Source organism: Nelumbo nucifera, chromosome 1 (genome assembly GCF_055504915.1).
Source record: "Nelumbo nucifera cultivar China Antique chromosome 1, China Antique-T2T, whole genome shotgun sequence".
NCBI lineage: Eukaryota > Viridiplantae > Streptophyta > Magnoliopsida > Proteales > Nelumbonaceae > Nelumbo > Nelumbo nucifera.
Window position 1 is genome coordinate 6,914,503 of NC_142649.1, and position 17,645 is coordinate 6,932,147.

At 42.4% G+C, this 17,645-nt stretch overlaps 1 protein-coding gene across 2 annotated transcripts in view; it reads right to left on the reverse strand.

Moving 5' to 3' along the window:
• LOC104587016 (putative hydroxyacylglutathione hydrolase 2, chloroplastic) overlaps window positions 1-17,168 on the reverse strand; it is a 33,688-nt gene extending 16,520 nt beyond the window's left edge. The window contains exons 1-3 of one of the 2 annotated variants that reach the window (XM_010244441.3): window positions 17,011-17,167; window positions 16,225-16,401; window positions 6,902-7,105 (exon numbers count right to left, since the gene is read on the reverse strand). In XM_010244441.3, the coding sequence (XP_010242743.2) occupies window positions 6,902-7,105; window positions 16,225-16,401; window positions 17,011-17,058 (429 nt within the window). In that variant the 5' untranslated portion in view covers window positions 17,059-17,167. Of the gene's footprint in view, window positions 1-6,901; window positions 7,106-16,224; window positions 16,402-17,010 lie in introns of both variants that reach the window. The other variant, XM_088896267.1, reaches the window with a different exon arrangement.
• Between the last annotated feature and the right edge of the window lie 477 nt (window positions 17,169-17,645).

Sequence of the window (17,645 nt, forward strand, 5' to 3'; positions counted from 1 at the left end):
TAAAGATATAACACATTAAAAACAATAATATCACTCATCTAACAATTTGCTTCTACAAAAAAACAAGAACAAGATATTTATAATGATGAGGCCAAAAAAAGTTGTGAATGTATTCAGCTTTGCATGTTTTTTTTTTGTAGTAGGAATGTAGGATCCCAAATTGTTGTTTTTGGGTAGCTTTGTTGACAGTTTAGGTCCAGGGGTATTTTCGTCATTTTATAATTCAGAGTCTGGTCAGGGGAAGTTGGGTGCACATCTGTTGGGTTTTGGTCTCTTGGGTCTTTTTGTAACAAAAGTTATCTTTTGGGGGTTTATTTGAAGTTAGCTTTGTTCTTAAGGAGTTGTTTGTGAAAGGGAAACATTCTAGGGGCTCGTTTGTAAATATATTAATTGGCTTCTCCAGCAAGCCATTGAGTCTTATAAAAGAGAAGGGGGTTGTTTTCATAGAGGTCTTTTGGTTCTTCCTCACTTGTTTGAGTTGTAGCTCAGCCCTAGCTAGGGTTTTCAAGTATAAGGAGCTTAGGTTTTGCGGAGTTAACTCATTTTAGCACCTTCCAATCCCTTTATCGCTGCATCTGCACAGGAGGCCAGTTTGATGCCATTGTTACTATAGCAGAACTATTCCAGAAGGAGTTCTACTTCAGGTTCAAGTCTAAAATCCCTAAAAAACCAACTTGTTTTGTTGTTTGCAACTAGGTATTTCTTGTGCTTATTACTGTACACTTGAAATGCTGCATGTAATTGGTTTTTCTGTCCACATCAAGTGGCATTAGAAAAAGTTATTTCCTTGGGTTTGCTTCAAAGTTCATCTCCTTGTTGTGTTTTGCTATATTATTATGGCTGCAAGGGGTGGATGTGGTAGGGGTGGTAGAAGGCCACAACATATCACTGTAGAGGTTTTCCAAGAGGCTATAAAGAGGGCTGCAAGAACATATTGTGTGTCTTGCCCAACTTGTAGCTCAAAATGCTACTAGGGATGGTGACATAACAAGTGATTTGGAGCTACGAAGAAGAAAACAAGCTCCTAGAGTTGATAAACAACCCACTGATATTATTAGTGAAGAAGACATTAAGCAACCTGAAGGTCATCAACATGAAAGGAATAACAACCAATGATGGGAAGACCAGATAATGCAAGCTTTACAATCCAATCAAGGTCATGGTGTTCAACTTCATATTAGCGAGTTTGATGGTGAGTTGGAACCTGAAGAGTTTCTAGATTGGTTGGACAGCATTGAAAATTATTTTAATTGGAAGGAAATGAATGAAGAAAGAAAAGTGGAGTTTGTGACAGAAAAGATGCATGGGACTGCCTTGGATTGGTGGAAAAGTTATCAAAGGGACAGAGAAAGGAAGGGGAAAAGAAAGGTTAGTTCTTGGGGAAGAATGAAAGAAAAGCTGAAATCACAATTCTTACCACCATATTATGAGCAAACTCTTTACCAAAAGGTGCAGAATTTAAGGGAACGGGGAAAGAGTGTAAAGGATTACACAAAAGAGTTTAATAAATTGACTCTTCGGAGTAATATGACAGAAACTGAACAGTAAAAAGTCAGTAGATATATCACCGAATTATATTGGAGTCACCACCCAAACACCATGATCCCTCCCACAATCCTCTAACTGCACTCAATTCCTCCCAAAAATGGACCCTATCTTTATAGGAGTTTGGACCGTAAACATTTGTCAATGCCCAATCCTTACCATCAGTCTACATTCTAGAATTGCCCTACTAGCTCTTCCATACCCTCCAACACTTCATTCTTCCAAATAGTGAGAATACCTCCAAAGGCTCCCCATGAAGATGCAAAAACCCAATGTTAACCCCTTACACCCCAGATACTCCTAATCCATCTCCTTCTATCTCCTGAAGTTTAGTTTCTTGCAATAATATCAAATTCGCTTTTTCCTTTTTGAGGGCTTCTCTTATTAGTTGTCTCTTGTTTGCACTCCCTATACCTCTCACATTCCAGCTTATAATCTTCATACCTACATCAAACAATGAGCCCACACTTTAGAGCCATAACTAACAGCCTACCCATCTTCTACCTTTCCTTCTGCTCTCTTCCCTCTCATAGTCTATCACACTGATAAACTTTTCCAATTCACTCTTTTTCCTTTTCTTTCCTTTTTCCTTCCTTGTGTATACCTTCATACCTAAGGGATTCTCTAATGTGGCTTTCTTCTTTTTCCTCTTAGGCAACTCCCTTAATTTTCCCAGACTCTTTCTAACTACCCTTTTCCCTCCTCAACACTAGAGTAAGCGCTTTCTCCTTGTCATCCTATCTCTTCCCCTTCCTTCTCTTTTTCTATTGGCTCCGATAAATTCAGATCCTCTATTCCCAACTCCAGAGCTTTCTCTTTCACCCCTGTCTCCCACACTTCTTTTGATTCCAAATCACCTCCAAGCTTTGTGGCAGAGATATTTACAGCATCCACTAGCTTCTGACTCAAATCTGGTTCTGCAAACACTACCTTCTCTTCTTTTGACCTCAACAAAGTCAAATTGTACCCAACTCCAGCACTTTCTCTTTCCCCCTCTCCCTCATTTCCTTTGATTCCGTATCACCTCCAAGCTCTGTGGCAAATAAAATATCAACACCCATTGGCTTCTAAGCTGTTGCTGGTTATGCAAACATAGGGAAGGACACACACAATATAGTATTAGCAAAGGTTTCCGAGGGACCAAAAGGACAAACACTAACTGAAGGAAACATAGACGGGTAGAAAACTCCATGTTCATAACTTTCGTAAGTTCCACCCAATGCAAGCTCAGGATAGTTGGAATCCTGTGAAAACAAGGCTGCGCAACTTCCTAGGAAAGGGGATACTGTGCTCATGTGCCCCAGACTTTATGATCCGCCCTCTGTCTTAATGTAAGATCACCTAAATCCTCTCCCTTGGCCAGTGGTGAAGTCACTACACAATCAATAGATGCCTCCCCAGACCCAAACTCCTTCAACAGGATCATTTCGTTTGAAGAATCTACAGTATTTCTTTGCCCAACTCATCATCCCCCAATCTCCTGCAGGCCTTAATCAATTCTAGGCTCCCTATACTCAACGGTTGGTTAATTTCTTCCTCCCATTCAATTTGTACATCGTCCTAATCGCTATCTGCATCTGATTCCTCTTTATCTTCTCTGTTAAATTTTGGATTTGGCCAATCTGGTGTAGTAGAATGCTCTTCTGTAATCGGCCTCCAGGCTAGAGTAGTGGTTGTCCATCCAGCTGAACCCTGTGAGAACCCAACTCGCCTCTTAGCTTTCTCCATTGTCGATGTCGTCTTCTGTTGGGTGCAAGAGTCAGTCGATGGGGACGATGATAGATCCAGATTCTCATCCCCAATTGACCCAAAAGAACAGGGCACGTGACTTTGTAAAGAGCCACGTCCCAAATAAAAAGAACTCAAACCCACCCCTCTTGTTGAACCGGGTTGGGCTGGCTCATCCCTCTTCTCAAACCGCCTATCCACCTGCCACTTTTAACTTTTAGAATTTGATAAGTCCACCTTTTTAACACCTACATCATGTCATCACATACCTTGTTAGACCCAGCCACCTTCCTTGACAATATCTCTTCACTTAAAGCACCTGGTTGGACTGACCCGACCCACTCTGCTACCCACCTCTTAGCACCCAAGAAATTTAAATCTGCCGCCAGTCCATTTGGCTTGTTGAATACGTCAGCCTCTTCTGACAAAGCTTCAGCACAAGTCTTCCTCCTAGCCGTCTGATCTTAAACAACAGAAGTCCCCATCTTTTGATTTTTGGGAACCTGCTGGAAACCTTTTCCCACAGGGAATATTTGGTTTTCCTCCTTTGAGAGTTTATGGTCCTTAAACTTTGACTGAGCTTCCTCCATGTGGCACCAATCAATTTTCTCTTCAGCGCCACATATCGGCCACAATTCCACATCACCTTCTTCTTCCTCCTTCATTCTCCCATCCCAGAGAAATGCTTTGGCTCCCAAAGCAATCCAAACCTTGTACCAGCAGCCCTTTGTTAGCAGATGCAGGACCCTTGGAATCACTTCCCTCTTCACACAGTTTAATTGTGAAAGCTCTTTCAAGACTCATGACCTCATTTGACAAGGGATGCCAACAGTGTATCAGAACCATACCCTCACTGTTTTCAACTGTTGAAGTCACCAATGTCTTGTTCCCAATATCTAGCAGAGCCTTAAACGAATCAAAAGGCCTTAATATAGCTGGTTCATTTATGTTCAGCTTCTTCGAAACCTCCTTCAAAATTTTGTTCCAGTCAGGTAAGTCCTTATCTACTGTGATCACATACCTTCTTTCCCACAATCCTACAATTCCATCAAGAGACAATTTTGGTTCTGCAGACAAAAACCAAAGTGAGTCTATAGGGTCAATTATATTAGATTTCTTTTGTACCCCTATTCTGGCTCCTGAACCTTGTTCTTCTACTATCTTCTCTTCTGAGCTCTTATCTAAAGCTGCTTCTCTTATCCCTGATCTTTCTATCGTATCCACAGGTTCTCTGTTAAAACCAGAAAACGTTGTAGAGCATCCGCCTCTAGTTTCCAACCCCCGCTTTGCTTGCCTTCTGGAATGCACACCAGCCTTTTTTTCCATGGCTAAAGAACTCAGCCAGTGTCATGTAGACTCCATTTTTGTTTTCCTTTACCTCTGCCCAATAGATGGTATTTTCTTCTTTGTATGAAACTCTCTAGTTCACCCTCCTCTATGAATAGATACCTCCTTCTAGAAAGCCTTTGAACCACAGGGCAGCTTTACCTTTCAACAGAATCATTGCCTTCAATAGTTCAATGAGTTTCAGTACAGCTCCTCTTCTGGTGGAGATTTCCTCCAGCACAAACGACTTTGCCTCAACTCCAAGTTTTTCTCTCCACTTGCTAGCATGAACAAAGCTTCCCTCTCTGCCTTCCATTCTCTTTCTTCCTACACCTATTATTAATGACCTTGATGTTCCTATTGTTCATTGTAAAAGTGTTAGACCTTGCACTACCAAAAACCCTATTGCTCATTACACTTCTCTTGATTCTTTGTCTCCTTCATATTGTACTTATTGTTCTATTGTGCCTAGTGTTTCAATTCCAAAAACTCTTGCAAAAGCCTTGGAATCTCTTGAGTGGACTCAGGCAGGCTATACTGGAAAAGATCAATGCCCTACATAAGAATAACACATGGAAACTGGTACTGGTAGATCTTCTTGAAGGGAAAGAGGCCTGTTGTATTGGACTCAACTGTAATCTATTTCTTTCTTTTTTTTTTTTTTTGGGGGGGGGGGGGGGGGGGCTCGACATTAAATATATCTTTCTGTTCATATAAATGAATACATTATTATGGTTTCACACAAATGTATAGTGGTAGACTATACAAAGACTTCTGCACCTATAGCCAAAATGAACTCCATATGAGTCCTATTATCATTGATAGTTAATTTGGGATGGCATCTTCATCAACTTGATGTGAAGAATGCTTTCTAAGACTTAGAGAAAGAGGTGTATATGATGCAGCCCCCTATATTTCAAGGGAGGTAAAGGGAAAGTCTGCTATCTTAAGAAACCCTTGTATGGGATGAAACAATCCCCAAGAGCATGGTTTGATCAATTCAATAAAGCAATCCAGTAGGTGGGGTTTAAACTGTATCAATCAAATCAGACCATGTTTGTGAAGAAAGGAGATAAGAAATTGGTTGTTCTCATTGTCTATGTAGATGATATAGTCACTATTGGTGATTGGAAATCAGAAATTCACAAGTTAAAAGAATTTCTTGCTTCTCAGTTGGAGGTAAAGGATCTGGATCCCCTAAAGTATTTTCTAGGGATTGAGGTTCCTAGATCTAAAGAAAGGCATCTTCATTTCCCAAAAGAAATATATCCTAGATCTGTTATAGGATGCAGGAAAATTGGGGTGCAAACTAGTTAACACTCTATTGAACCCAATCACAAATTGGATAGTTGTGTGAGGGATGTAGTTACAAATGTCAAACAGTTCTAGAGACCTGTTGGACACTTATTGTATTTATCTATTTTTTTTTATCAATTGTTGTATTTATCTATGACCTGTCCAAACATTGCATATGTTGTCGGTGTCCTTACAACCCGATGTTCTCACCAAAGAAGTTTCTGCCCTAGGACACACTAAACTCGTAACAAGTTGGGAATGATTGACATTTATAACCCAATGTACGGTTTAGTGTCTTAGGGGCATACTTGTCTTTTACTGTATTTTATGTTCACCCCAATATGATAACAAGAGGGGTGACTGCTCACTCATTCTTTTGCCTACCAAAATATTTTTCTCTTCTCTTGCTCTCCAAGTCAGATCTGAACCAGAAAAGTGCAATTAGTAGAAAAATAGGCAAAATACAAATTATTCTAGAATGTTTTCCCTTTAAACTCTTCCTTTCTGGGCCTACTAGGGTGGGCTTTGATATGGTTTATAATTAAGTCAACAAGTTGGGCCATGGGTCAGAACTGGACTGTAAGTCGCTCATATGCTGTAGGTGCAACAATTGGGCCTTATTATTTTGCTTGCACTACTACGGGTTCATGCCATGCACCATAAAGCTACATTCTGAATAGCAGCATGTCATTGAGTGGGAAAGGCCCACTTATGCTCTGCATTGTGACCCCATGAATATCTTCCACTTGACTATCCAATCAGAAAAGATGGCATCTTCCTTCCTTCCCACAAAGAACCAAGTGTTCTTCATTTATTTCTTGAATATTGCCAATATACACTTCCAATTTAGTTAAGGATTAAGAAAAAAATGGCATTCAGTAAAAATACATATTAAATAATTGATCAAGGTATGTATAGATATCATTTTATCATTTCTAACCAATTGAAAAAGGAGAAAACAAATTATTTCATCAATTTTATAATGAACTAATCAATCTTATCATACCTTTGCACCATACCTTGCTTTTAGCACTGTGTTCCCACCAGTATGATCAGAATGATGATGAGTGTTGAGTATGTAGGTCAGGTTTCGATTTTTCCTACTCAATGCATCTATTACAGGTACAGCTTCAGAAGGATCTACAACTCCAACTGTTCCTGTATCTATATCATGCAAAAGATAGGCATAATTGTCCTTGAGGCAAGGTACCTGGTGAAAATGAGAAAAATGAAATTTTATTAACAATAAAAATATCTTGAAAAAATTAATAGAATAAAACAACTGTTTTCTCGGTGCTGAGATGGTATGATTCCAGACAGAGAGAAGAGAAGAAGGAGAAGGGAGAAGAGAGAAAAGAGAGAAGAGAGACAAAATTGAGAGAGGCAAAAAGTCAACTAGCGGCGCCAGTTTATTTGGTATTTATACTAGGGCGACCATATAGAAAAAAGAAAAGAGAAAATTACAAAGGTGTGCTTGCGGCACTAAACTTAAAATAAACTAAGTTATTTCAACACTCCCCCTCAAGTTGGGACATAGATATCAATCATGCCCAACTTGTCACATAAATCATTGTGTCGCAAGTGATGTAAGCCTTTTGTAAATATATATGCCAGTTGCTCTTTGGAACTCACATATGGGGTGCACACTTCCCCATTAACAATTTTCTCTCTAATGAAGTGTTTGTCAACCTCTATATGCTTAGTTCTATCATGAAGAACTGAGTTGGTTGCAATATTGATGGCAGCCTTGTTATCACAATACAAGGGCATAGGGCCATCAACAAGAAAACACAGTTCGTTCAACAGATTCTTTATCCACATGCCTTCAGCCACCCCATGGGACATTGCTCTATATTCAGCTTCAGCATTAGACCTAGCCACCACATTTTGTTTCTTGCTTCTCCATGTGACTACTGACTAGGTTTCCTCCCACAAAGGAACAATACCCACTAGTAGACTTTCTGTCATCAACTGATCTAGCCCAATCAGCATCTATATATACTTCAATCTTCAAAGGACCATTCTTTTGGTATAACAAACCAGCTCCAGGAAACCTCTTTAGGTATCTGAGTATTCTTTTTGCTGCCTCTAAGTGTGTGGTCTTAGGAGCATGCATGAACTGACTAAGAACACCTACTGCATAAGCAATGTCTGGCCTAGTCATGGATAAATACAGAAGCATTCCCACAAGTCTCTGGAATTGTTTTACATCTTTGACAACTTCACCACAACAGTCACCCAGTCTGTGATTTGGATCAATGAGGGAGTCGGCTGGCTTAACCCCTAGTTTTCTTGTATCCTATAATAGATCTAAGATCTATTTCCTCTGAGAAATGAAGATCCCCCTTTGAGAGCGGGCCACTTCAATTCCAAGGAAATATCGAAGGGGACCTAGATCCTTCACTTCAAATTGAGTGGCTAAGAAATCTTTTACTCTCTGAATTTCAACCTTCCAGTCACCTGTGATCACAATGTCATCAACATACACTATCAAGGCTGCAATATTTCCTTCTCCTCTTTTTACAAATAGAGTATGGTCAATCTAACATTGTTTGTAGCCAATCTGCTGTATAGCCAAATGAAACTTGCTAAACCAGGCTCTCGATGATTGCTTCGGACCATACAAAGACTTCTTTAGTCTGCACACTTTCTGCTCTTTGCCTAGGGCACTAAAGCCAGGAGGTTGGACCATGTACACCTCTTCCTCCAGGTCTCCATTCAAGAAGGCGTTTTTAACGTTTAGCTGATGAAGATCCCAATCAAGATTTGCCGCAAGGGAGAAAAGGACTCTAATGGAGTTCATCTTGGCTACTGGGGCAAAAGTTTCTGCATAATCTACACCATGTACCTGGGTAAACCCTTTTGCCACCAACCTAGCCTTGTACCTTTCTATTGTGCCATCAGCCTTGTGCTTCGCTATGAACACCCACTTGCACCCTACCGGTTCCTTACGCTCAGAAAGATCCACTAATTCCGACATACCATTTTTATGTAGGGCATTTATCTCTTCTTTCATTGCATCTGTCCATTCAGGTACTAAGAGAGCTTCTGCCACATTTTTTGGGATAAGGACACTGTCAATGGAAGAAATGAAAGCACGAAAGGAGGGTGAGATGTTCTCATAGGTAACAAAATGGGTAATAGGTTACTTGGTGGTACAAGACCTAACTCCCTTCCTTTTTGCAATAGGAATGTCAAGGTCATCACTAGATGGAATATCTATGGCAAGAGGGTCAGGAACATAAATAGGAATGATAGTACCTGGTTGGTTATGATCTGTCCCCGGTGAATCTAATGATGTTGGCGGTACAGTTTCAAGTTGCTCCACAGCTCTTGAATTTAGTTGGCTCTTGAGACGACAAAAAACACGGAATGGAGGAGGGTCAGGCAAAGGAGGAAGAACCTGAACCTGAACTGATTTCTCCTCCACCTTACTCTCCCCCTGAGGAGAAACCGGGAAAAAATGATCACTTTCAAAGAAAGACACATCCATAAAAACATAGTACTTCTTAGAAACGGGGTCAAAACATCGATAGCCCTTTTGGGAAGAAGGATAACCCAAAAAAACACAAGGAATGGTATGAGGATCAAGTTTTCCACCAGTAGAAGAAAGGTCCTGGATGAAACAACGACAACCAAACACACGGATAGGAATAGAGAAGAGGGGAGCCTTGGGAAAAAGAAGCTAATGGGGGGCCTTGTACCCTAACAAGTGAGATGGCATACGTGTTATGGGCATGCCAGCCGGAAGCACACTGCGGCGCAGTCATAAGGCAATAGCACGCACAGCGGGCCGCCCAGCCGCACGCACCGCCTGGCAGCGTGCAACACACACCTGTTATGGGCCACCGCCCGGCAGCGCGCACCGCACCACACGGCAGCAGCAGAGGCAGCAGCACGTAGTCATAGGCAGCAGCACGCACAGCGGGCCGCCCAGCCACACGCACCGCCCGGCAGCGTGCACCACACCACACGGCAGCAACAGAGGCAGCAGCGCGCACCGCACGGCAGCACCGACCACGCACACAGCTGGCACCGCATGGCAGCGGCACCATGAGCCGCGCGCACGCACTGCGCGGCAACAGCACCGCACACACGCACCGCGCGGCGACAGCACCATGAGCCGCGCGCACGCACCCGGGCAGCAACAGCAGAGCGGGGCCCACATGACAGCTCATAGGGGTGGGCCAGGACACATCAAAGAGAACTCGCCACCAGCCTTCCTTATCTTAACCCTTATCCTTATCTTATTTTATCTTTATCTTATCTTAAGTAAGAGTGAGTTACCAATAGGAGTAGGTAATTAGGAGCTTGAGTTCAAATTGGAGTTTGAGTTTAATTAGGAATTTCCTTCTGTAAGCTCCTATTTAAGGAGCCACGAATTGAAATAAAGCATTCAGTTTTCCAGCCAAGAAAAGAGTGAGGAGAGTTGGGGTGGTCTCTTGGACAAATCACCCCAAAGGAGAGTTCGGGTGGTCTCTTGGACAAATCACCCATTCAGTTTCCACAATAGGGTCTACACGCAAGGGAAGGCGCAAGGGGAAGCAAGGCTTCGTACCGTGGACCGACCCGTGACGGGATCCTACGCGCGGGACCATAACAAATTGGTATCAGAGCCAAACGTCATGGGCGATATGGAGAAGTTGTCTTCCAAGGTCCACGAACTGGAACACCAACTTGCAGAAACCAGCATGGAGGTTCGTGAAGTCAGGGAAGACGTCCGGGAGATGCGACGCCTGCTGGAAGCATTCCTCTCCAATAAAGAAATGAGTCCGGAGGGAATCGCCAACACAAACAGACGCCGTCCGGACTGGGCAGAGGCATGCAGCGAACAACAGATCGCTGCCCCTACAGCTGTAGTTAATTCCAAGGATCAGCGCACGGAGGATGAAACTGTAAAGTCTCCTCTTTTGGCCAGGGACGATGACACGAACATTATAGTAGAACCTACTGAATGCGCTCCTTTGACGAAGGCAGGTGGGCTTGGCAATGTTGCTGGGGCTTTACCGAAGGCCTTGGCTCAGCGTGGACATAAAGTTATGGTTGTGGCACCACCGTATGGTAACTATACAGAAATCCAAGAAACAGGAGTGCGCAAGAGATGTAAGGTGGAGGGGCAGGATATAGAGGTAATTTTCTTCCAAGCTTATATTGATGACATAGATTTTGTGTTCATGGACAGCCCTATGTTTTGTAATATTGAGGAAAGAATATATGGGGAAGGCCGAGAGGATATTTTAAAACGCATGGTCCTCTTCGGTAAGGCCGCTCTGGAGGTCCTCTACTGTAAGCATACCCGGTACAGCATTCTTATGATCCACAATAGAGCACAACGGGGTCGTGGTCCAGTACGTGATTTCTATTATGTGGATCTTCCACAAAACTACTTCAAACTATATGACCCGGGAGGTAGGGAACACCACAATATCCTTGCGGCTGGCCTGAGTGCAGCCGATCGTGTAGTCACGGTAAGCCATGGTTATGCCGGGGAGCTGGAAACTAAAGAAGGTGGCTGGGGTCTGCATCAAATAATCCAGCTTTATGCACTGAGCTACGGGGCAGTCCCTATTGTTCATACTGTTGGTGGACTGAGAGACAGTGTGCAGCCGTTTGAACCATTCGCAGAGTCCCAAGCCATGTATCCAGAACACGAGCTTGAGGACAAGCTCGTAGTCCGGGAGGGGTGTAATGTTATGGGCATGCCAGCCAGAAGCACACTGCGGCGCAGTCATAAGGCAATAGCACGCACAGCGGGCCGCCCAGCCGCACGCACCGCCTGGCAGCGTGCAACACGCACCTGTTATGGGCCACCGCCCGGCAGCGCGCACCGCACCACACGGCAGCAGCAGAGGCAGCAACACGTAGTCATAGGCAGCAGCACGCACAGCGGGCCGCCCAGCCGCACGCACAGCGGGCCGCCCAGCCGCACGCACCGCCCGGCAGCGTGCACCACACCACACGGCAGCAACAGAGGCAGCAGCGCGCACCGCACGGCAGCACCGACCGCGCACACAGCCGGCACCGCATGGCAGCGGCACCATGAGCTGCGCGCACGCACTGCGCGGCAACGGCACCGCGCACACGCACCGCGCACGGCACCGCGCACACGCACCGCGCGGCGGCAGCACCATGAGCCGCGCGCACGCACCCGGGCAGCAACAGCAGAGCGGGGCCCACATGACAGCTCATAGGGGTGGGCCCACCCTTATCAGGACACATCAAAGAGAACTCGCCACCAGCCTTCCTTATCTTAACCCTTATCCTTATCTTATCTTATCTTATCTTTATCTTATCTTAAGTAAGAGTGAGTTACCAATAGGAGTAGGTAATTAGGAGTTTGAGTTCAAATTGGAGTTTGAGTTTAATTAGGAATTTCCTTCTGTAAGCTCCTATTTAAGGAGCCACGAATTGAAATAAAGCATTCAGTTTTCCAGCCAAGAAAAGAGTGAGGAGAGTTTGGGTGGTCTCTTGGACAAATCACCCCAAAGGAGAGTTCGGGTGGTCTCTTGGACAAATCACCCATTCAGTTTCCACAATAGGGTCTACACGCAAGGGAAGGCGCAAGGGGAAGCAGGGCTTCGTACCGTGGACCGACCCGTGACGGGATCCTACGCGCGGGACCATAACAATACGGTTGATGAGATAGGCAGCACACAACATAGCATCCAACCAAAAACATTTAGGAACACTCATGTGTATAAGTAACCCGCGAGCAACTTCAAGGAGATGACGATTCTTTCTTTCAGCAACACCATTTTGCTGGGGGGGTTCTAGCGCAAGAGTTACGGTGTATGGATCCACATGAAGCAAAGAACTCCATGAGATCACTATGGAAATATTCTTTGAAAACAATTGGACTTACCCGTCATATGGTTTGAGGCTCCAGAATCTATTATCCATGAGGAGTCTGAGGGATGAGAGGACACATGGAAAGCTGTGGAAGAATTACTGTTACCTGATGTAGATGCAAAGGAAGTCGAGGGTGGAGAAGCATAATCCATCTGGCGGATTGCCCTTCCATACAACTCCAAATGGTCACGGAAAGAATTAATGATATCTTCCCTCGGATCAGTCCCGGAAGGACTCATAGTGGTGGTAGATGTTGAGGCTCTTGAGAGGCTAAATTTGCTGCATTAAACTTTCTCTAACCTTGTTGTCCTAGCTTCTTATTCTGATCCGACTTTTTACTCATTTCCTGAGCCCACTTTGGCTTCCCATGAAGCTCCCAACATGTCTCTCGAGTATGCCTAGACTTCTGACAATGTGTACACCATAACTTATCTTTATCATCAACTTTCTTTTGGAAGTCACTCTTCTTGAAGGAATTTCCACCACCCATAGCAACACTCCCTTTAGCTGCTAAAGCAACATTCTCTTCCTCAGGATTATTCATCACATTCCGTCTGCTCTCTTCTGACTGCACTAGAGCATATACTTCTTGTACTGATGGAAGGTCTTTACCCCCCAATATCTGAACCCTGATAGATTCATATATGGGATTCAGCCCTAAGAGAAAGGCAAACACTCGTTGTTGGAAAACCAGAGACTTGTATGCTTTGCCATCTGCGTCACACTTCTAGTCTATATTCTGGTAGTGATCTAGTTCCTTCCAAACAGAAGTCAGGTCTGAATAGTAGACGGAGAGACTTCTCTCCCCCTGTTTACAAGTTGAGGAGGCAGCCTGCAACTGATATATTTTAGCATAATGCCGTTGTTCGGAGTATGTAAACTGTGCCTGCTCCCATATCTCATGAGCTGTTTCTGCCCACATGAAGGTCTTTCTCACTTGTGGCAGCATAGACAATAACAGCCATGACATCACCATGCTGTTTTCCTAGTCCCACCTATCATGTTCCACACCACTAGACTGGGGTTCTCTAATTCTGCCATTGATATACCATGCTTTTCCCCTTGTAGCTATGTAGAGCTTGATTCCCCTCGACCATTCTAGGTAATCGAGGTCATCAAAGGGAATCACAGCCATGGGAAAACTCATGTAAAAACCTCCGCTCATCCCACTCTAACTAGAGGTAACACCAGACATACTAGAATCTTCTCAAGACATAGAAGCTAAATCTGATCAGTCACAAACCAGCCAGAGAACAAGTTTTCAGTTTAGTTCAGACCCACAATACAGTCAAAAAACCAGGTTGCAGTCTTAGTTCCGCCACACTTCTGGACAAAAAAAAAAAACTTGTTCTCACAAAGAAATCACTGTTGGTCACACACCATTACTGTTCTCAGATTTCAGCCCTACTAAACCCTTTCAGACTGATCACACACCATTTCAGATGTGTAAGGTATATCAAAAAACAGATCTGACCATTCCCTCTAGCAACAAAACAGCTTTCACACAGTAACTTAGGTTCAATATGAATAGAATAAAGAAATAAACAGATGTTACAGCAGTTACAGATCTGTAGTCTTGAAGCAATAACACCTTTCTGGGCATAATAAGGATCACTCGATCCACATACAATGAGAGAAGACACTTTCACACCACCCGCAGGTCATTAGACCCACATAACCCACACATCTGGGTACAACCAAGAAAAAAGAACTGAGGAAGAAACTGAGGAAGAAAAACTAAAAAAAAAACTCACAGCATTCAATTTTTTTTTCCCGATAGTTTCTGGGCTCACAACCAAGAAAAAAGAACAGTCTTGCAGTGAGCTTCCTCACACATCCACCAGAGATCTTGTTCTTTGGTTCGATCACCAATAAACAAAAAAGGAAAGAAACACCGCCCTGGTCCTAAGATTGGATCTGCCGCTCTGATACCATGTTTTCTTGGTGCTGAGATGGTATGATTCCAGAACAGAGAGAAGAGAAGAAGAAGGGAGAAGGGAGAAGAGAGACAGAATTGAGAGAGGCAAAAAGTCAACTGGCGGCACCAGTTTATTTGATATTTATACTAGGGCGACCATACAGAAAAAAGAAAAGAGAAAATTACAAAGGTGCCCTTGCAGCACTAAACTTAAAATAAGCTAAGTTATTTCAACAACAACCAAGAATACATGGTGGGAAAAAAATTAAACTATGCCTCTATAGCATTCTTTATAACATCAACACTTATAACCAATTCTTGACGTGTTATACAGACTTATGGATGTGGAGAGGATTTACGGTCTGAGAGTAACTGTCCATATGGTTCAATTGGGCTGAAATTTATGTTCTGGTCTGTGTAAACCTGATGTATACTGTAAATAAGTGGTGTTAACAGAATAACAGGAATGTGGCAACCTGTTCAGCTAGAAACAATATTGGTCTTCTTGATTGCCTTCTGTGTGACCTGCTTTTCTAGGTCTGGGGAAGTCTTGCAGGCTATTACAGCACCATTTGTCTGAGGTGTGTGGAGCTAAAGCATGACAAGTAAACTGAACATGGAAACTAAGGATTCAGCAGCATATGGAGTATCTGGCCTTATATATAAATCATATTAGCTGAATGCAATGGCTGTTTATCATTGGTTCCACAGCTGGCTGAATAGCTATTGTGTTCAGCTAATCCTTTCTCCCTTATATGGTTGGATCAGATATTACATGATTGTGTAACTAACTCTTGAAAAGGCTGCAACAATCTCTGACAGGGAATCGTCTTGTGGGGCCTTCTAGAGACTCTTCCTCCTTTCGAATAACTGAGATATAGGTGGGCATTGCTACTGGTTGTTGGGCCTCCAACTGGCTGGATTTGACTGAGCCTAAGATACAATTTTTCTTTACTCTTTGACTCATGTTCTTTATTACCAGTAGCACAATCATATTTTGTTTGGAAACAGGAAACAGCCTCTCTGTATGTGCACAATCATACTCCAGTTCAGACTTATAAAAAAAAAAGCATACTCCAGTTCAGACTTATCAAAAAAAAAAGTCATACTCCAGTTCAGTTTTGCAGTTGCTTGGTAAGAATACATCTTTGTACTAAAAATGAAAGTAAACTTCTTTTTTATGATGTTTGTGCATTCAAAATGGGAGCACAGTATGGAAGCATGCTTTTACACTCAAAGTTTGTCTATGTAAAATAGGTAGATTCCAGTCTTGAAATTCGTGTCTGTACCCATCACAACCAAAAACAATACAAAATTTATCAATGAGAAAATGAACCAAGTTTGTATTTATATTTGTTTACCAAATTTGCATTTACATCAATATATATGCTTTTTGCACTCTTATTAAATGCAGCATTAATTGCACCTTCTACCAAAGCTGGGGATATCAGCAAATTCATAAGATGAACTCTTGAAGAATCCACAAGATCAACAAATTCTACAGAGCAAATATGTCAAAGCAACATTCTTATGAAAAATGAAAAACAAGAAAATATGCTTACCAGTTCAATTTGCAATGTGGAAGCCATACTGGAAATGCTACATAAAACTCCAAGAGAATGACTACCTCCCCGCAAGGTTTTCAATGGCATTGACAAGAGGGTCCTGAATCCGTATACAAGACTTTTTCTAGAGAAGTACTGGTTCATGCCTGGCCATAAACAAGGCCCCTTCCTCACCTGTAAATTTGGAAGAAAAATAAGGGTTTTGATCATAATTCGCAAAGCATGAACATGCACCAATCTTGGCATTTCATTACATTGGTCTCTTAATTCTTGTCATATGCAGTGAACTATAGTATGGGTCCTACATTTATGTCATCTTAATAAATGCAGGTAACTTTTCCCAAAACTTTTATCTCTTGGATGAGGCTTCCATAATGAATATAATTTTTCATAACAATTGGTTTCAGTTTTCTCGATTTTCATAACAATTGGCTTCGGTGATGAATATTTATGAACATAATTTTTCATAAATATCTACTGTTTATTCCTAAATTTATGTAGCTGCTTTTTCACTCTCAAGTTCTATTTTGGATCTTATAAAAACAGTGGGATCAGTAATCTCCTATCCTACTGCTCACCATCCTCATCCAAAATTAACCAAAATTGGATAAAAAAAGATCCAATCACTCAAAAACACACAATAAAGTTAGAAATAACTAAAAAATATTCGCAGAAACAACATAAAAAAAAGGAATAAAAAGAATATCACCAATGCCCAATCAAAGGAATATAAAAAAAATCTTGTAGAGTGCGAAACGAAAATGCAGAAGAGAAGGAACAAACCCTAGAACAAGGGATGGAAGCCATTCCCAATGAAGCTTTACAGAGCATTGGAGACCAGATACGGCTACTACTCACAAAAAAAAAAAAAGGAGAGTTCCGATAATAAGTGTCTGTTTATTTGTACAGAGAATTTATGAAAATTCTCATTGACTTTTATATCCCAACTCTTTAATATGGATCCAAATTACTTCCCTCCTACATCTCAAAGCAATGGCAGTCGGCACTGAGGGCATATTCGTCATGAAATTATTTTCGTCTACATCATACAAGAGTACAATACACGATACAGACCTTTTTTTTTTTTTTTGACAGGTAAACGATACAGACCTTAGTGGTGCGAAGTTTGTTACGTGGTCATCATAAGTGGCAACTGGCAACTGGCAACTGGCAACGTCTCCGATATGGCGATCTCCCAAATAGAGTGAGGATCCTCTACAGTTCTGCTTGTAATATTTGCACCTATAATGATAAACCACGTCGTCTCCGCATGCGTGGGTCCCGCGTTAAGATGACGTGGCGTATCATAATTGGCTATGATTTCTCCTATTCCAAATCCCTTTTTAAGTTACTAAAAAGATCAAAGAATCCTGGTCATCTCCCAGATGGCGGAATCTTTTAGCCCAATGGGCAATGGA